Raw genomic sequence first — 21,246 nt, 5'->3', positions numbered from 1 at the left:
ATGAGCAAGATGGACTACTTGATGTCCTGCAATTGGAGAGCTAAGAATCATATGGAGCTTAAAAGGGGGGTTAGATAGGAAAGGGATCCTTTTCGGGATCAGGAAGCAACGATATAGCCATTGCTTTCTACAGAGAAAGGAACTTGAAAAAGAGAATAAAGCTCTGGACTGCTGTTGCTCTGCTGCCCCGGCTACTGAGCATGCTCAACTCCAAGTCACATAATCATTGCAGCGCCTGTGTATTCCACAGCTCCGGATTTTAGCAGTAGCAGCAAGGGAGGGGAAGGTAAGAAGGGAAACAGGTATAAATAACTCAGAGGGCTAGTTGAATCTGAAAGTGAAGGAACACTAAAGAGGAGGAGCAAGGTGGAATAGGGAGGGATCTTAAGGAAGTTTTTCGCCAATTTTCATTAACTTTTTGCCTGTCTAGAGCAAGCCTATGTCAACCGAGGGTTAACAAATTCAATTTAATGGAGAATGCAAATATAGTTTATTAAGCCCCACCTTGTTAAGGCTCATTATAATAGGCAGACACTCCCTGCTTTTAAAGAACGTACAGACACAGAAACCAGTTTCACAGCAAGGTAGAGGGGAAATTTAGATAAAATGCTCTAGGAAAATTTGGAGAGAAGGTTTTTATGGGGAGAAGGAGTTAACAGGAAATGTGGCTTTGAAAAGGTAGCTCCGGAGCTTTGAAGCAAGAGAATTTAAACATGTAAATATAAAGATAGTATAGTATTAGGGGGAGGGGGAATAACTGTCAGAATTCATAGAGACTAAGGGTATAAAAGTTATAGATCCTGGAATGTCACAAGTTAGGTACAGCAGGGGCAGCTAGGTGTTTCAGTGAATAGAGGAGAACCTCAGACACTTAACACTTCCTAGCTGTGTGACCCTGGGCAAGTCACTTAATTCCCAATTGCTTCAGCAAAAATAAATAAATAAATAAATAAAACAAGTTAGGTACAATAGTCTACTTTTTCCCCCCCCCCCCCCCCCCCCCCCAGTGTCTTCCAGACTCAGTCTCCCCCATGGAATCACATAACTCTGCTGGGAGAGAGGGGGATACAGGGGATCTAGAGTTGAGGTCCTACAGTTCTCTGACCCCTTTCCCCTTTTGGCTACTTGTAACCTAAGTGGGTTGATCACTTGATTACTCACTACTCTCTTAATTTTGATTTAATCATTTAACCTTAGTGAGGTTCAGTGCTCATCTCACAAAAGCAAGGCTTTTGGGACTAGAAGACTGGGTTCTGTTGACTGTTACTAGTCTCTGACAAATTCCAATTTCTCTGGATCTGTTTCTTAAACCTATAAAATGAAGGAGCTGGATGAGATTATTTCTAAAATTCTTTACATCCATAAATCCAATATATGCTAAAATGCTGTGAAAATGGAAGTGCATTACAAATGCAATTATCATAGCACTAATTATCTCATCCACTTAACTGCTATTTTAATAGTTACTTATAATTTTACTTTCTCTGTTGGATTGCACATACTTTGAAGGCAGAGAAGACCCTGACCTCTTTATATAACCTTAGGTATGAGTACTGTAAATAATATCAATCATACATCATTCTTGTAACCCCATTAACAGCAACAGTTTGCATATTGTAAGTTATTAGAAAATATTTTTGGATGGAATATTTATAGATTAACTAACAGTGACATCGGCACTTATTTCCTTCTTTATCAATACATGTTTAGGACTTGTAATTTAAGATTATTCTTTATGAAAATTAAGTGACTAGATATCAGTATGATGACCTAATTCCCTACTACAAGAACATTTCAATCAGCACCAGTCCTGACTGGAGGCATGAGGTGAAGTTGTTGGTTGTTCTTGTTCTCAAAGAGGATTATGACATCAGAGAAGTGATGCCATGACATGCAAGTGAATTGGATTTAAGTGAAGGAGAGCTGTGCAAAGTCCTCACTTTCTAGAGACATGAAGCAAACAGGTAGTCAGGGCAGAACTGGTTCAGAGACATATGATTCATTTCCTTTTCCTGGATGACTGCTGTACTCCCTAGAAGCCTACTCTGAAGTTCAGAGTGGAGCATGGGTGGTCGTGGGGACATAGATTTCACGGCTGAAGAGTCTGTAGGCAGATTCATTTGGTACTAATGGAAAGAAAAAAGTAATTTAAATAATGTATTGTTTCGGTGTAAGGAATTCATTCTTTGTAAACTATGGCCCCCAACATTTTTAATAAAGAAATGTGCTTAAAAAATGAATGTACATGTATAATCCGAAAAATAAAAATAATAAATAAAAAAGTAAGCCCAATAATCAATGGTGTAATTAAATGGCAACCCATCTATATATTTGTCCGTAAGAATTGCCTGGGCACTGAGAGATTGTGACTTGCCCAAGATCATACAGAACTATGTCACAAGCAGTACTAGAACCGAGGTTCTGCCAGATCATAACAAACTTTTGGTTAGGATATGCCTGCTGTGGAGAGAGAATTGTGGGGAGCTGGCCATCATCCTTCTCTGCGCCATCGTCCACTCCCACCCCTACCCTGAACTCTGGGGTACCTCCTATGTTTCCACTAATTATGCTGCACTTGCTGCAGCAACAGCATGTCGGGATTTGTAGGGCGGTGGCACGTATAGGTCAGAATAAGTCAACAAAATTCTTTTTCAGGAAAAAAATGGGTAAGATCTACTTATCTGGTTCTGCTTAACTGACCCCGGAAGAGAAACTTTTCAGCGGCAGAGAAGGGAGAAAGAAAGCATATAGGTAAAATCAAATCAATCTCGGTTTACTTTGTACAGTTGCCTCAGTCCCAACTCTCAGACCCCTTTGTTTCTTCGGTCACCCCAGTCTCTTCCAGACTCAGTCTCCCCATGGAATCACATCCTCTGTTGAGACAACTCTATTGGGGGAGAGGGGGATACAGGGGATCTAAAGTTGGGGTCCTACAGTTCCCTGGCCCCTTTCTTCTTTTGGCTACTTGTAAAACGTGGACTATTGGATCCCCCGTCCCCGCAAAACAAACTCCTTGGTGTCTTTTTCTCTGGCGGCAGCGGTAGCTGGGCATGCTCAGTCAGTCCAGGCCGGCTCGGGGGATAAGAAGGAAGCTTTTACGCGGAGCTGAGCTGGAAGCTGGGTGAAGTGGGAGGGGAGAGGGGGAAGGGGGCGGGGGAAGGGTTGGAAGCCGGCTGCAGGCGCCTGAGGTTGCTGGGAGCGCTTCCTGACCTCCCAGCCCTCTAGTCAGCCGGGGCGAAGAAGGAGGGAAAGGAGGAGAACTACTGAGTTAAGAGCCTGCGTGGCCGGGGCTCACTGAGAGAGCAGGAGCAGCAGCAGCAGCAGCAGTAGTAGTAGTGATAGTAGTGAGGCAGGAGGAGGGGGGCATCAGAAACTCGAGAAGCAGACCCGGGAGGCGCGCTCTGCCCGGGACCCGCGGCAGCTTCGGGGCGGCGGCGGCGGCGGCGGCCGCAGCTGCTGCTGCTGCTGTTGTTTCCGTGCTGCTGCGATGTTTCACTGCATCCCCCTGTGGCGGTGTAACCGTCATGTGGAAACCATCGATAAGCGCCACTGCTCCCTGGTCTACGTCCCGGAGGAGATCTACCGCTACACCCGCAGTCTGGAGGAACTGCTCCTAGACGCCAACCAACTCCGCGAACTGCCCGAGGTGAGTGTACCAAACTCTGGGGGCCCGGGCTCACCTGGGGGAAGGCCGGGGTGCAGGCAGGCGCGCGCAGCTCCTGAGGTCTGCTTCCTAGGAAGAGTGCCCAGTTGTGGGGCAGCTCCCTAGTCTCACCCCCCTGTGTCTATCCTGGTTGCCTTTTTTTCTTCCCCACTCTCTCGACTCCTGGAGAATCTGGATGGACAGGTGTCCTTTTGCCTTATTCACCTGCTTCTCCCTTCCCCCTCATATGCGTTGTGACCACTGAAGATTATCCACCACCACAGGCGGAAAAAGTTTATTTTTTTAAAGGTAAAGATTTGTGCAATTAGAAAAATGCATTAGGCTTCACAAGTTATGGGACAGAAATGCAATGAGTTAGACTGCTGGACACTCTTTCATGCTGATGAAAGAATCCAGTTCCTCATCTTGTCAATTTTGGAGTCAGAGTCTAGGTTCTGAGCTTTGCCTTTGAGTACTTGTATGAACTTGAGGAAGTCATTTCTACTATCTGGGTCTTAGTTTCCCTATCTGTAAAATGAGGAGATTAGACTAGATTGGCCCTAAAGGTTCCTTCTCGCTCAAAATCTATCAGTCTATGAGGAAATAATTCTCATCCCAAACCCTTTGGAAAAGTTGTCCCTCCCTTTCAGGGACTTCATTTTTCTCCGGGTTTCATGGCCACCGTCCAAGCTGGGAGCCCCTCTTAGAGCTTAACCAGAGCGTGCATTCATTTTTGGCGGCCAGAATACTCTCCTTATTTTACAGGTGAGGAGACTAAGGTTTAGGCCGATTAGTTTAAAAGCCTCTTAATGTTTCATTGAGAAAATAAAAAGTGTAATTGCTTGCTTTGAATGTACTTAGTCTGGCATACTAGGCTCCAGGTGGTGAAGAAGTAAAGTCAGCCTATCTATCTGGGCATCTTAATTGGAATGTGTTCTGAGCCTTATCTGCAGGTGGGCTTTGCTCGGGACAGCTGTAGATTGACTGGTCCTGCTGTTTTTGGCACTGGGTGTAGCTGGCGGAGTGAAAGATAGTGGAGAGAGAACTGGTTGTGGGGAGTTTAAGGTGTGTTTCCTGGTGTCCACGGCTGAAAAGCTGGATTCCTGACCCTGCTGCTGGAAAGGAGTTTTTCCCTTTCTCTTGCCCTCTTCCCTTCCCCATCTTACTTTCTCTTCTAGCTTCTCTATGGTTTTCCCACCTCCTCACCCCTCTCTCCCTTACTCTTTAAATAAAACCTGGAGAGCTTTTATCTGGCCTTCCCCCTTCCTGATCAAGGTTCAGAAAGGACAGAATTTTGTTATCTAGACTTAATTGGATTATTGATACATTCTCCCCTTAAGTTGTTTACATCAATGAATCAATCCCTCTGTTGCTGCTGAACTTGTCAAAAGATACTTGCTGATGGTATTGATCAGGGGACTTCAGGGTATCAGGACTCTTAGTAATCTCCATGCTCACTTTGGGAGTCAAGCAGAAAAATGACTTTCAGAGAAAAAAGTCCACCTTCATGAGTGTGTTAGGAACTGAGAGTTCACTAGATCTAAAGGTGTGCAGAGAGTGATAGAACTTACTACCTCAAAGGGAGGGTTTTTAATGAGTAGTTGAAATTCAGTCACTCTTATCATCCCAAATCATCATCACAAAAAGATGATTTGCTGAAATGAAATGCTGCCTGGTTTATTCTTATGCCTTGATGTGATCATTATTGTCAGTTTCTTTTTTAAACTCAGAACTGTATGATTTTTTTCTTTGCTTTATCAAATACTATTCATCCTGTAAAGATCTTTGCTTTAAAGATCTTTGCATAAGAGCTAAAGTTGGAGGGAAACTTGGAGATCATCTGGTTCAAATCCTTCATTTGACAGATGAGAAAACTGAAGTTCAGGGAGGCTAACTTATTTACCTAAGATTACCTAAATAGCTAAGTGGTATAACTGGGAATCAAACTCAGGGGTTTCAAGTTTATGACTAACCTAATTCACCAAGTTACTTTTTCCTCTGAGTCTGGAAATTATGGGGATTTCCTTGACTTGGGAGTTCGGCAAAACCCCTGATTTTTTTTCTTTTTCTTTTAGTTCAACGGCAGAAAAGACACCCTTTTTTTTTTTTTTTTTTTTTTTGGCAGTTTACTTTTCAAAGGCATTTTCCAAACCTATGGCTTAACTCTTTGCTTTGTCTTTGGCCTAAGGTATTGAAGTGTACTGTTAACTAGCTGTGGGATCTTTTGGTGAGGTTGTCAATCATCAATATAGAAATAATTATTCAGAGGCCATAAAATATATCATCTGTATTGTGAATGGGGTGAAAACTTGACATCCAAACTAGAAAAGTCCATTTGTTGTAGCAATATCTGTAGAGCTTCAATTATAGATGTAAGGTTAGAATAATCTAATTCAATCTCCTCACTTTACAACTGATAAAACTGAGGCACAGAGATTTGACTAAGTTTATATAGGTGGTAAGAGCCAGAGACAGGATTTGAACCCATATTCTCAGAGATTGGAGTTAGCACTCTTTACACTGGACCAAAGATCATCTATCTCTCTTTGCTTCAATGAATTTTTGACTACCTTGTTGTGTATACTTTCATGAACTTTTCTGTATACTTTTTGAAAAAAGGAAAACGATTTTAAGATTTTTTGGAAATGACAGATATTTCTATTGACAGTAAATGGAAATTTTTTAGTAGCCCAAAATGTAATATAAAAAGATTGTGTCAAGGGAAGCAGATGAACAAAAAGTTCTTTCAGAGGAATTTCTTCCTGAGGTTAACCATTGCTCTAACTGTGCTCTTCAAAATTCAGTTAAAAAAAAATTTAGACTCACTATATTTATTATTTTGACTGACACTTCTTGATTCCTGGACTTGGTTATCCCTAGGAGGTCTATTCACTCATTAAGCATTCTTACTCCTTGACTGGAACTTTTTAGCTTGTCACCTTTAATAGTTGAAAGAACCCTTGAAATCATATATATATATGAGGGGTCCTCCACCTACTAGATAGCTCCACCAACAAGAAAGCTTTTCCTGGTAGATGTCTAAACATTTGTCTCCTTTCTCTCCCCTTTTGAAATCTACTTTACCATATCCTCCTTGGGGACTTCCTCTCTCTGTATGACTCTGTCCACCATACAGAGAAATTTTTTTTTAAAGACAAAAGGTATTTGCTTCCCACACAAAGAACAGAAAATCCTGATCTAATGAAATCTCCTTATTTTACAGGTGAGGAGACTAAGGTTTAGGCCGATTAGTTTAAAAGCCTCTTAATATTTCATTGAGAAAATAAAAAGTGTAATTGCTTGCTTTGAATGTACTTAGTCTGGCATAATGAATAAAGTGCTGACTGTCTATCTTGAAGTTGGGAAGTCCCAGTTCAGATTCTGCCTCTGATACTTTTATAACTGTGTGATCCTGGCACATCACTTAACCTCTGTGTGCTTCTGGAAATAAATTTCCAAGGACTGCGACAATGGATTGGTGGATAGTGTTGGATCTAAAGTAAGAGATTTTAGGATTAAATTGTGGCTTTGGCATACCCCCTCCTACAAATAACTATTTACACATTGAGGTATGTCTAGGTGTATATATATATATATATATATATATATATATATATATGTCTATGCATATGTATATATATGCATACAAATAAAGATGTGTAAAATAAACAAAATATGTACATATATGAAAATACATTTCTCTCTTTTTCTCTATAAAAATCATTTGACTTGTATAGGCCTTATTTTTTCATCTATAAAATAAAGCATTTTATTAAATGACCATTTTTTTCTTCCCTAAATGAAGGAAATTGGACTTGTATGGTTTCTGAAATCTCTTCCAACTTTAATCTGTAATTATTCTAAGATCTCCAACCTTCACCCCCTTCCTCTCAGCCAGTCTCAGTTCACCTTTATTAGGTAATTTCTCTAAACCTATTTCTGGACTGCAAAGCACTCTTAAAAGGAGGATACAAAACTCGATGGCAGTCTCATTAGATTAATATTATTTAACTTCAACACAACATTTAACTTCCTTTTTTTCTACTTTTCATTTCTTTTTTTCATCTCTTATTAGTTCTCTAGCACAGCAGTTCTTCCAGACCTTGGGGCTTCTTAAGCTTTCAAGACCTTTGCCCATCTTTTATTCTCAAAGGATAGACTTAGATCCTGTTTTACTAAAGAGATCTAGATAATAGGGTATAAGTGATTCAAGTATCCCTCATTTCTCCTCAAAATATCACTTTCTATGCATTTATTTTCTTCCAAAAATATTTTATTGATTGTTTTCTTTTACATCTCACCTGCTTTCTCAAATTCTCTCCTAGTTACCAGTTCTCTTCTGTAATCCAGAGAGGCAAATAAGCAAATCAAATGGACGTAGCATATGCAGTATTCCTCATATGAAGTTTTTCTCTTCTAGAGGGCAAGCTTGATGGTGAAATGGATAAAGTCCTAGGCCTGGAGTCAGAAAGACTCATCTTTCTGAGTTCAAATCTGACTTCAGATACTTATTAGCTGAATGATCCTGGGCAAATTACCTAACCTAGTTTGCCTCAAAGTTCCTTATTTATAAAATGAGCTAGAGAAGGAAATGGCAAATCATTCCAGTTATCTCTGCTAAGAAAACCCAATGGGATCACAAAGTATTGGTTATGGCTGAACAATCATAGTTGCTTTTAGAGGAGGGAGATATATTTACATCTTTTGTTTTTGGAATCACATTTGGTCATTAAGTTAATTTAAATCAGATTTTTTTTTTTTTAATCTTTAGGATTCATAGAACCTATCAGGGGTCCTCAAACTATGGCCCGCGGGCCAGATGCAGCAGCTGAGGATGATTATCCCCTTCACCCAGGGCTATGAAGTTTCTTTATTTAAAGGCCCACAAAACAAAGTTTTTGTTTTTACTATAGTCCGGTCCTCCCACAGTCTGAGGGACAGTGAACTGGCCCCCTATTTAAAAATTTTGAGGACCCCTGATAAATGGTCTGTGCATTCACAGACACTGGGGCCTGTGAACTTAGATGAGAACAAAAATGAGTATTTTTATTACTATGTGGATTCCTTTGTAATCTTATTTCATGCCTTTAAAATTTTACCAGACTGACCAAGTTGATACCCAACCTTATCTTGCTCTCTCTCCCCCCACACCCCCAAACAAAACAAAATCCAAAGGCTAAAAAATTCTTGATCTAAATGTTTTGTTGTTGTTTTTGATGGTTTTAAGCAGAGGATTGAGAGCAAAAGGATGTGTTTGTGTTACTTTTTGCTTGTATGACATTGAACAAATTATTTCAAATCTTGAGCTTATGTTTCTACCTCCAAAAAGTAAGGGTGTTAGATTTGTGTTTTTCATTTCTTAACCATGATTCTACCATTATTGAGGTAATTAGACATTTGTTTTCTTGGATTTACTTATTTTATTTTTTATCAACTCATGTCTTTATTTGACTTCTTCATATACTTTCCTAGTGGTATTCATATGCATACCTAGTGATATGATTTCACTGCAGTGGAAAATTCTGATGAGGAGCTTGTTCTACTAATGCAGGTCAACATTTTTATTGATGTAGTAAGTAATACAATGATTGACTTGAAGTCATGAAGATATTCTCCAAATCTTGCCTCAAAAACTAGCTATATGGTTCTGGATAAGTAATTTTAATTCTTTTAGCCTTAGTTACTTTATCTGTAAAATGAGAATAATAGCTTACTCTCTCATGGATTTTGTGAAGATCTGATGAGATAGCATATGTAAAGACTTTTGTAAATCTTAAAGCATAGTGAAATGCTACTTATTATTACTATAATTATTATATCTTTATACATTTCTTTGAATTTTTCATTTGTCATTTTTATGGTATAATAATATTCCATTACATTGCAGAATTAATCTGCTGTTTTAAAATTATTATTTAAGTATATATATATATATATATATATATATATATATATATATATATATAAAACAGGTTCTGGCTGTTTCCCAACTTTTCTCCAAGTTTTTTTGTCATCACAAAGTTTAATGCTTTTGTTTTTGGTACATATGAGTTCTTTCCTTTTGTCCTTATTTCCTTAGCTTGTAGGTTGTATATCTAATGGTAATTATGCAGAGTCAGAGTTTGAACATCATAGCCAATTTTTTTCCCTCATAATTCCAAATTGTTAACCAAAATAGCTTAATCAACAGTATATTTTTCCCAGAAATTTGTCCCTTAAATATTGACTAGTGTAGTCCATCACCCTTTGACAGTTCTAGAGATTTTAATTTGCATTTTTCTTTCTCTAAATTTATTTCCTCATTATAAAATCATAATAGTTTTGGAAAGGGCCTTGAAGTCATAGAATCTAATCTTCTTCATCTTATAGTTAATTCTATAGTCTCAGAGAAAGTGGTATATTTCCTTTTTTCTGTTTTTTTTCTTTTTTAAAAAGTTTTTTTTTTATTTTACCAAATACATGTAAAAGTAGTTTTCAGCATTCACCTTTCCAAAACATTGTATTCCAACTTTTTTTCCTCCCTCTCCCCAACCCTTCCTATAGACAAGAAGGAATCTAATATAGGTTAAACATGTGCAGTTCTTCTAAACATATTTCCATATTCATCATGGTGTGCAAGAAAAATAATATCAAAAGATGAAAGAAAAAAATAAGGAAAAAAAGCAAACAAATAGCAACAATAAAAACTAATGTGAAAATACTATACTTTGATCCATATTCAGTCTCCATAGATCTCTCTCTGAATGCAAGTGGCTCTTTCCATCACAAGTCTATTAGAATTGCCTTAAATTACCTTATTGTTGAAAAGAGCCAAATCTGTCTTATCATGTAATCTTGTTGCTGTGTACGTTGTTCCCTTGGACTTCACTTAGCATCAGTTCATCTAAGTCTTTCCAGGCTTTTCTGTATTTCCTTTTTTTCTAAAGGTAACCTGTTACTGTTGCTTGAAACTGACTCCTCAACTTTTTAATCTACCTACCACATGTATGCTCCTCTTTTCTAGCATCTTCAATTTCCTATCTGCATTGGCTCCTTCTCATTTGCCTTTATACAGACAAATAATAATTTAAAAAGAGCAGATTAATTCAGCAAACATTAGGCCCATATTTCCTGCAGTGCAAAAAAACCTCTTTGGTTCTGATTTATCTTCTTCTTTGTATTCTCAAATTTCCATATGATTCTTACTCTTCATTGCCATACTTCTTGAATCTTCCTTCCCATTGCCTTCCCCTTTACTTCCTTCATAAAATTCCTTCCTAACTTTGTAGTTTGGATGCTGCTATAAAAACTATACTTAGAGACTATGCTTGCTGGGATTATTAAAACTGTGGTTATTAGATAAACTTCCCTTTTGCCAAATCTAGGCTCCATTTTTTTGTTATTCTTCTTGATGTCTTTTGATATTATTGAATACATTTTTTTTTTCAAAATGTTCTCCTTTGACTTCTGATACCTGATAGTTCTTTAATTTAAGTCTTAATTTCTTAATCTGTAAAATAGGAATAACAAAACCTGTCCAGGGTTCCTCACAAGATTATTAGGAAGATCAAACGAGATAATGAATGAAAGAGTGTGTTTATGTATTACACAAATATATAATGGTACTCTTATTATTTCTTCTACATTTCTGGCTCCTATTTTACTGGTCCCATCTTCCTCCCTCTTCCAAATGTGAGCATTCTTCTACATTCTGTTCTTAGCTCCGTGACCTCTTTCAAGAGTCACCCAATCAATTTTTAAATTTATGACTAACAGTAATACTGACTAGTCATGCAATTTTGGTTGTCAGTTTTCCTCTCTTGATTACCCTCATTTATAGGAAGGGATAGTAATATCTACTTCCCTTGGGAATGTACTTTGTAAACATTAAAGCCTATATAAATGCTACTGCTATTTATTGCATTTACTTTGACTTGGCCAATTCTGCTAAAATACTGTTTCCATCTTATGACTTCCTTAATCTGGAATCTACATTTGGCTTGCAGTTGTCTTCTGCAGTATCTAAATTTCTTTGTCTGGACTTTAGTCATTCCATAATTTGATCTCAGCTTTTATTACTTCTTTTTTTTTCCTCAATAAAAAGCCTGGTATATATATTGCTAGTTAAGTTGTGTTGTCTCACAGTTCACCCTTCTCTGTGGTTCCCATCACATATTTATCTTTCCCCTAAGGCGCAACTCAAGCAAGACTTCTTTGGCTTTCTTCTGTGCCTGACACATACAGATCCTTAATTAATGTCTGTAGATTTGTCTTGGGAAGTTGCATTGAACTCTAGCCCTCAATGATTTTTTTCTTCTTCTGAAGTCCTATTATGTGCCTAGTTAATACTAGTTAGTTTTTAACCACTTAATTTTTTTAATAGCTTAGTTTTGTTTTCTAAACATGTCACATCTATGTCTTAAGTTTTATTTGTATTTTCCATGACATATGATTATAGAATTTTAGAGAGAATGGACCATCTAGCCTTGTCCCTTCATTTTATAGAAGCTGAAATTGAGACCCACAAAACAGATAGCAATTTATTAATGTTACACAGTTTATTGATAATAGAGCCAAATCAAATCTGTTTCTCTTGGATGAGTGATCTTTCCATTGCATTCCAGGACACAAACAGGAAGATAGGACAATACTTGTATAACAAAATACAAAGGCATTTTACCTTAGTCTGTAGATAAAAATTTCCCAGTACTGGAATGAGTTCCTTCTTATATGCCTACTGAAGTATAGGAGTTCTGTTTAACACAAAATTGTTGTGAGTTCCTCTACTCCTGCTGAAATATAGGAATTATTTCAATTCATCTAACTTCTGTTTCTCTTCAAGTAAACTCCATAGTTTCCTATATTTTTGCATCATTGTAAGGTTTATAAAACAATTTCCTAACAAATCTGTGATGTATTCCACATTATACCAATTTTATACTTTATATTTTATTTTTATATTATTTTATTCAATCTAACTATGTAGTCTAGGGTAACAGAGAGAGAATATGAATCTAGGTCTTCTGGTTTCAGATGTAATGCTTTTCCCACTAGATTCATATGGAAGCTTTTGCCTGAGAGAAATCATAGAGACATACTTTAAAAGATTGGTCCATCATTCTGCTTAGTGAATGAATCAATGAATAAAGCACAAGTTAAATATTATTTGCAAAGCATTGGTGCTAAGCTCTGGGAAAACAAACAGTAAGGCAGTTCTTGCTCAAAAGGAGTGTACATTCTATGAAGTAGATAACACAAATGGAAGGTTTCAATTTCAAGTCAGATGGAAGGGTCCTGTGATCCTTAATGTGTAACAGCAATGCAGGTAGTAATAATGCTTCTTTAATATCATTTCTAGTGTTAAAATCATATAAATTTCTAGTATTGAACCAAGGACTTTATTGGCCAGGGTTTTTAAAATAGATGGTTGTAGGAGCAGTTGTCAGGCTGCATCTAATGCAAAATTATTTCTCAGATGCAGAATGTTTTGAGTTGTGTTTTTGCCTAGTATAAATATTGTTACCCCATTTGTGAGTGCTCATTCACATTGAGGCTGGTTATGTTATGCACTTTTTTTTTTCTCTTGAGGATGTGTAATTGTGAAAGTATGTTGTGTGTGTCCTGTACTATGAACTTAGGTTTCATATCTCTTACTGATAGTTTAAAAATTTCGTACTTGATGGAAGTGTTTCTTATAATGGAATAACTTGGAAGGAAACTGATTACTGGAATTCCTTTGAATAAAAGGCCACAACTTCAACATAAATTTATAAAATAATAACTAATAAAAGTTATTGAATTGATATTGATCATATAATGCCTCCAAAATGATTTTTAAAAAGAGGCTTGATTTGTATTTGTACTTTGTATTTTATCTCCCCAAAACAAATTGCCTTTGTAACTATAGGCAGTGTTCTACTCGTCAGTATAAAAATAATTCTATTTTAAAAAACCATGGTATCATTATTAACATTAAAAATAACAGTATGGATAGAGAACCAGCCCTGAAGTCAGAAGGACCCGAGTTTAAATCTGGCCTCAGGCACTTAATACTTCCTAACTGTGTGTCCTTGGGCAAGTCACTTAACCCCAATTGCCTCAGGAGGGGGAGGGGAGGGGGGGAGAAGGAAAGGTCCTCTGGAGAGGACCCCTTTAAAAAAAAAGGTCTTTTAAGACAATTATTTTTTTATTTTGAAGGGCTGTATTATTTGAGGGTTTACGTAGAACAGTGCCAATGGCCTCAATAGAATTTCCAAACTACTCCTTGTAATTATGATCAAAATAAATCTTTTCCTTGGGCTCAGTGGATCTATTTTTTAAAACTCTCTAGACTAAAGAAGTAGCAAGCCCATGAGGTCATGTATACATTCCACATTCACTGTATCTTAAACACTGTTCTTCCCCTTAATCTCACCCTTTCAAGTTTCTCTGTTACTGTGCTTCATTATCCTTCCAATCACTTAGGTTTATAATCTTGATCTTGTCCTTGCTTGACTCACTACCTTCCCTCACCCCATATATTCAGACATTTGTCAAATCATGTCTTTGCAGTCACTCTTCATATTCCCCCTTCTCTCTTTACATACAACTATCATGCTTGCCAGGGCTATTGAAATAGCTTCCTAATTGACTTCATTGCCTCAAGTCCCTTTACTAATCTACTCTTTTCACTGGTACCTGGGTTATTTTCCTAAAACATGGATTTGACCACCTTATTCTGTCATTCAATAAACTCCCTGTTTCCAATAGCTCTAAAGAAATATAAAAAAGCTCAAATATTAACTTCTGTTTTTTGTTTAAAGTCTTCACCAATTGTATCATCTTACTTTTTCAGTCTTTTATGTGCATCACCCCTCCCCCCATGCACACACCATAGTGCACTCCTATGCTGATACTTACATATGATATTCCCTCCTGTCCTTAAGTTATTGCATTGATTATTGCTCATACTAGGAATACTCTTCCTTTGTCCTGCCTCTTGGAATTCTCTTCAAGAGACAACTCAAGGGACTTATTCTTCAGTAAACTTTTCTTGATCCTCCTGAGAATGTCTTCCTTAACAAGATTAGCTTGTATCCACTTTGTATATGTTTTGTGTATACATATAAAACCCACATTTATGTATATAGTGTTTCCTTTGTTAGAATGTAAGCTTGTTGAAGTCAAAGCCTCTCATTTTTACACCTAGCAGTTAGGAATCAGGAGAGCCTGGCAATGTAAAGAATGCAGAGTAGGACTACGGTATTTACAATTGAAGTGACTGTATAAACCATGTGTTCACTACCTGCCTCTACCTCAGCTACTCCAGGAGAAAGAGATAGACCTCTTCCTACAGCGAGCTTAAATAGGGTCTGTGGGGTCACATGCACAGCCAATCAAAGAGGGAGACGTCTTCCATTATGAAGCTATTTCACTATGACCAGGGTCCCGCCCACAAGGCAGTCTCTGGTCACAGAAATTACTTCTGGGCTCTGAAGTTTAACCTTCTGGTTGCACTGGCTTGGCCCATTTGTCCTCTGACCCTAATATCAAATTAAGTCATGATGGGTTGGATATGATTGAAAAATGACTGAACAACAATCATTATCATTACAAAAGTGGTACCTGGAGAAGAGTTGCAGAATTTTCAGTCAGAAAATCTAGGTTCAAATTCTGACTCTACCAGTTGGGCAAATTTCTGGACTTCTTCAGGGGAATAAGGGGTTGGACAAGGTGACCTTTAAGGTTTCATTCAGCTTAATGAATCCACATTCCTAAATGCCTTTGAACAAAGTTGTATTCAGCCTTGTTTTACTTCTAAATGGAGTTGAAAATTTCTGATTCTAGTGCAGATGAAGATGTCAATGTCCAGATGAGTAAGATGACTTGCTGGAGGTCTTGTGTTTAATGTACTTTCACCTGGATAATGAGGATAGTGATTTTTGTTTGTTTCTGCATCATTAAGAAAGTTATGAGAAATGATGAAATAATGAACTTGACTTTGATAAGTGAGGCCTCATGATGCACATTTGAAGGAGCATTAAGTAGGGTAGTACTTACTGGACAACAACTATAATTTACTACTTTAAATGGTACTTTGGGAAATTTAGTCTGTTTTATGTGAGTATTTTTGTAAATTACTTTGAGCTCCTTATGTATAATAAGAAATTATTATTATTAACTTTTTGGCCTGTCATTCAAATATATTTTCCTATCAAGGCTATCAACTATGATGTAGATTCCAGGGAATTTGATTTTATTGTAACAAAATTGATTTTTTTTTTTTTTTGTGAGTGAGAGAGAGAGAGAGAGAGAGAAGCAGCCTTTCATCAAGAACTTTCCATGGTATGAATTTGTTACTTTTGGGAGTTCCCTTTAATTGTAATGTATACCAGATTCATTTCCGGATAATGCTGCCAGCTGGAGAAGACTGAGTCCACTCTCCATCCCCTTTACCACCTCTAGGGTGGCTGGCTTCTTTCCACACCAAACAATTTTCCCTTGGCATATCTAATTAGGAAATGCTGACAGCTGCTTCATAACAAGAAATGGGAACTTAAGTCTGATAGAGTACCTTTGAGGGGGAAATTGGCTTTCTCTGTTGGCTGAAAAAAAATCAGTTTAGGTTTATTAGCAAACATAACATTGATTTATAAGATGTATAAAATATAGGTCCATCCTTATCAAGGTGCTTAATAAATAATTATCAGGACCATGTCCCTGACATGGCCATATCCCTGAGTATGGGTAAGGACATAAGTAAGCCTTTTCTATTACAGGTTTTTTCCTTAAATCTTTAATGTTGCTAGTCATGTAGAGATTTAAGAGGTTCTTAAATTAGAATCATAGAATTAGAATTAAATCTTAGCTTAGAATTCATCTGATACTTTCATTTTATGGATAAGGAAACTGAAATCCAGAGACATTGTGAGTTATCTAGAATGACAGTTAATAAAATAGCATATCTGGAATTTGAATCCCAATCCTTTTACTTTTCAGATCAGAGTGTTTTTACTTGGTACCATGCTGTTACATGTGTACTATTGTTGGTAGGGGCTTTAGGAAGTGATCAATAAATCTATTCAAACTAAAAATTGGATAACAGTGTAGCATCAGGAGACAATAAATAGTGACAAGCAGTTAGTTTGAATAGAGCTTTACATTAGAAACATCATTAATGAGAGACAATACACAGAAGGAATATAAATGATGAGACATTTCTTTTTTTTTTTTTAACTTTTAATGGAAAAAAATAATTTGACCAAAATTAAATAAGAGAATATTTATTTTCCTTTTATGAGATCATCATAAATATTTTTCTTACAAATTTTTATGTCATGAACATATATTGCCTTCATATGTGTGTATAGATATGCTAAGATTATGTTATTTATCATATATTTATTCAGAAGAAAACATGATTTAGAATCATTGTGATATGATGATGATTGGGCATTTTGAAAATAAAGTAATTGAGTAAGTTCAAAATATCCAAGAGGAAAAATTATTTCATTGTTTAATAAGGAGGAAGAACAGCTTGGGAGAACAAACGCCCTCAGCATGTTTGTCTTGCCCTATATGTTGCACTGACTTCCCATTTTCTTTAAGAAAGAAGTTTCTAACCTGGGAATTAAAATTTTTTTTATAACTATATTTCAGTATAATTACTTTTCCTTTTGCAATCCTATGCATTTTATCTTAGGTTCTTTTAAAACATTTTTCTGAGAAGGAGTCTAGGGGTTACAGGAGACTGCCACGGGAGTTCAGATCCTGCTGTAAGAACAAAAACAAGTTCCTCTGGCATTTAAATCCCTTTTCCCCCTGCTTCACCTTCCTGCATTATGTGATCCAGCCAAATTGGCCCATCTCCTATTCCTCACACCCAATACTCTTATCTCCTGTCTCCATGCCCCTTTCTGTGCCTTTTCATAAGCTCTCCCTCCTTATTGGAATGCCCTTATTTCCTCCTCTTAGAATCCCTAACTTCCTTCCAAACTGAGCTCTATAAGTCATCTATAGGAGACCTCTCCTGAGTCACCCTATTGCTCCTAGTATTTACTTAGTATGTATACTTGCTGTTTACCCCTATATAAACTATACTTCTTGACCAGAGGGATTTCATTTTTACTTTTGTATTCCCAGGGCCTTTAATCAGTGCTTGGGTACATAGAAAATGTTATATATTGATTGGAATGATTCCTCTGATGAGGAAGTTGTCCTACAGAGAAACCCGATATCTGGACCTCACCTCCACCAGTATCCTTTCACATTTATTTGGATCTCACTAGCTGTTTGGAGTTCTCAGAGAATCTTAGTTTATATAATATTGGCAAGTCACTTCCCTTTCTGGACTTTATTTCATCTATAAAATTAAGAGATTAGGCAAGATCAGTTCTTTTCTTTTTAAATTTATTTTATTTTAAAAATTACTTTTTATTTTTCCAAATACATGCAAAGATAGTTTTCAACATTCACCTTTGTAAAACCTTGTGTGCCAAATTTTTCTCCCCCTTCCACCCAACTCCTTTCCATAGACAGCAAGCAATACAGTATAAGTTAAACGTGTAATTTTTCCAAACGTATTTCCATTTTAATCATGCTGCACAAGAAAAATCAGATCAAAAGGTGAAAGAAAGAAAAAATCAGAAAAAAATAGCAAACAGCAAAAACAACAAATAATGTGAAAATAATATGCTTTGATCCACATTCAGTCTCCATAGTTCCCTCTCTTGATTCAAATGATTCTTTCCATCACATGTCTATTGGTATTGCCTTGAATCATCTCATTGAAAAGACCCTAATCCATCACAATTGATCATCTCATAATCTTGTTGTTGTGTATAATGTTCTTTTGGTTCTAATCACTTTACTTAACATCAATTCATGCAAGTCTTTACAGGCTTTTCTGAAATCAATCTGCATCATTTCTTATTGAACAATAATATTCCATTACAATCATATACTGCTTATTCAGCCACTTCTTAACTGATGGGCTTCCACTCAATTTCCAGTTCCTTGCCATTACAAAAAGGATTGCTATAAACATTTTTTCCACCTGTGGGTCCTTTTCCCTTTTTTAATGATCTCTTTGGAATACAGATCCAATGGACACACTCCTGGATTAGATTATGTACAAGTTTGATAGCTCTTTGGGCATAGTTCCAAATTGTTCTCCAGAATGGTTGGAAGATTGGGTCTTCTTAATTTCTTCTTGTGTGTTTTAGATCACTTTGGTAGCATAGTGAAATTTTGCAACCCTTTTCAGTATGTTTTTTTATAAAATGAAATATATAGGATTACAAAGAAAGCCAATTATGCTGAAATAGTTATTGATATATATTAAAGTTCACAGACCCCAAGTACCTTTTGACTAGATCAACATTTCTTTATGCTGTCTTCTAACTTTAAATTCTGTGATTTTGAGAGAGGACTTGGAGATGTGCCAAGAGCAGTTTTTTTTTTTTTTTTAAATTCCTCTATCTTGGATGGTATTGTGGTGAAGGAGAGAGAATCTGTACTTTTGAATTTGGTTTCTACCTCTGTCACTAATTGCCCATAGGCCTCAGCCAAGTCATCTACTTTCTCTGAGTTGCAGGTTATTTATTTGTAAAATGTTGCAGCTTTCTCTTCCCACTTCAACATTCTTTGAAATGAATTCTATGATTTGGTGCCCCAGCTTAAGCCTTAGAATAGTGGTGGGAACAGTTCTCCACATGCCAGTGAGACTTGTTGACTTGGTACAACCACAATCCTAAGTTTGAACATTATAATCAAGGATTTGATAAGGAGGAGGAGAAGCTGTTTCAAATACTTATGCTCTTGTGGTCAATTGCTGATTCCCAGAATCAACTAAAGAAAAAAAAAATCAGTAACGCTTTTTTAAGCCAAAGAAAATGAGAGTATGACTTGTGAATTTGATGTGTCCCAAATAGTAGTTCCCCTACCCTTGGAAATAAGATGGACAGGGACACTCTTTGGGATTGTTTGCCTTTTGCTGAGTACACTTGAGCAAGTGAGAGGTGGATAGATTTAAACTTTATTCTGTTGACTTGCTTCACCCTAAGTACCAAAGACATTGTATTACAAGTACCTTGGTTAGGAATTGAAGATTGAACGTTTGATTCAACATCAAGCAGAAATAGCTCCTCAAATAATACATCAGCCTAATGGTTAACCTAAGATTAATAAGGCTCCCAAGACCTTGTTTTCTGTTTCTTTTGAGTCTCCCCTTTTCTCAAGTTACACATATACTCTGTTATAGTGTCTTCTGTGAATTGCCTCTACTTTCCCTTCCCCCCCTATCCTCTGCCTTTCAAAAAATGTTTTTATTGATATGATTTGTTTTTGTATAACCTTTCTTTCCAACTATATTTTACTCTGAGACAATCTCATAATACTTTTTCTTTAAAAAAATCAAGTAAAAATATTCAGCAAAACTAAGTAATGCATCAAAAGAGTCTGAAATTATATGCAAAGTTTCACATATTATATTCCTCCACCTCTTTGAAGAGGGGATAGGGGAAGTATCTTCTTTTATCTCTTCTTTGAGGCTTCCTCTGCTGTCAGTATCTGTGTGATCATGGGTAAAGTTAAAACCTCTCTGAATCTTAGTGGGTTTTTTTGTCGGTAGAATGACGTCAGGGTTCAACTATATGACTTCTGAAGGCCCTTACTAGTTCCAACTTCTATGAACTTTGGTGTTATTGTATTAAGTTGGGGGTGCCACATTTAAAAAGGGACTTGACAAACCAGGGTATGTTCATGCCAAGAGTAATTAAGATGATGAGGGAATTTAACTATTTGGGATTAGTTTAAGGTAATGAGCTAGTAATTCAGGAGAGAAGTCATCTAAGTATATGAGAGTTATTTTATACTTATGAGGTTCCCTGGAGCTTATTCCACTGAATAGTGGACATGGAAGTGGGAACAAGTAGAATCTTTTAGGGGGAACATTGAGATAATTGACCTGATTGATGCAGAGGGTTCATTTTGGAAGTTTGTGAAATGCAAATTTGGATAAAGTTCATGAAAAAGTAGGAATATGACTCAGAAGATGGTAAATAGGAATCAGTTGTGGAGATTCTGAATTGCATTTTTAAAGGGGTTTGCATACTAGTGTATAGGTAATAGGTACCCACTGAAGATTAATGAGTAGGAATTGACATGATTAGAACTCTTCCTTAATAAGATTTTGATAGCAGGGTGGAGAATGGATTAAATGAGCAGGTAGACAATTTGAAGGCTATTCTGATAGAGAAAAAGAGGACCTATATTTTAGTAGTAGATAAACAAGGTATATATATAGATGGACAAGGTAGAGATAATTGTAGTCATTGTTCAATTGTTTCAAATTCACAAAGTTAGTAAATGTCTGAGACCAGATTTGAATTGAGGAAAATGAGGAGATGTTATGAAGGGAAGCTGTTGGCAACTGAAAGAATCAGTGGGGGATACATTTCTGAGAAAAGTTAAGAATAACTACTTCTTATAGATGGTGTAAATGATTAAAAGATTAATGATTAAAAATCTAGGTGATTGAGAGGATGCTGATACAATCAACAGAAATAGGGAAGTTTAAGGCAGATGGTAATGACATTCTTTTGGACCTTTTGAGTTTGAAATTCATCTGGGCCTTCCAGGAATAG

General features: G+C 36.7%; 1 protein-coding gene across 1 annotated transcript in view; it reads left to right on the top strand.

Annotated features, from left to right (window-relative positions):
• Nucleotides 1-3,160: 3,160 nt before the first annotated feature.
• LRRC1 (leucine rich repeat containing 1) overlaps nucleotides 3,161-21,246 on the top strand; it is a 167,210-nt gene continuing 149,124 nt past the window's right edge. Inside the window, exon 1 of the mRNA XM_003769157.4 lies at nucleotides 3,161-3,646. Within this exon, the coding sequence (XP_003769205.1) occupies nucleotides 3,488-3,646 (159 nt within the window). The 5' untranslated portion in view covers nucleotides 3,161-3,487. The remainder of the gene's footprint in view (nucleotides 3,647-21,246) is intronic.

The sequence above is a fragment of the Sarcophilus harrisii genome, chromosome 4 (assembly GCF_902635505.1).
Source record: "Sarcophilus harrisii chromosome 4, mSarHar1.11, whole genome shotgun sequence".
In the NCBI taxonomy this organism is placed as follows: domain Eukaryota; kingdom Metazoa; phylum Chordata; class Mammalia; order Dasyuromorphia; family Dasyuridae; genus Sarcophilus; species Sarcophilus harrisii.
This window is presented reverse-complemented; position numbering and strand designations above follow the sequence as displayed.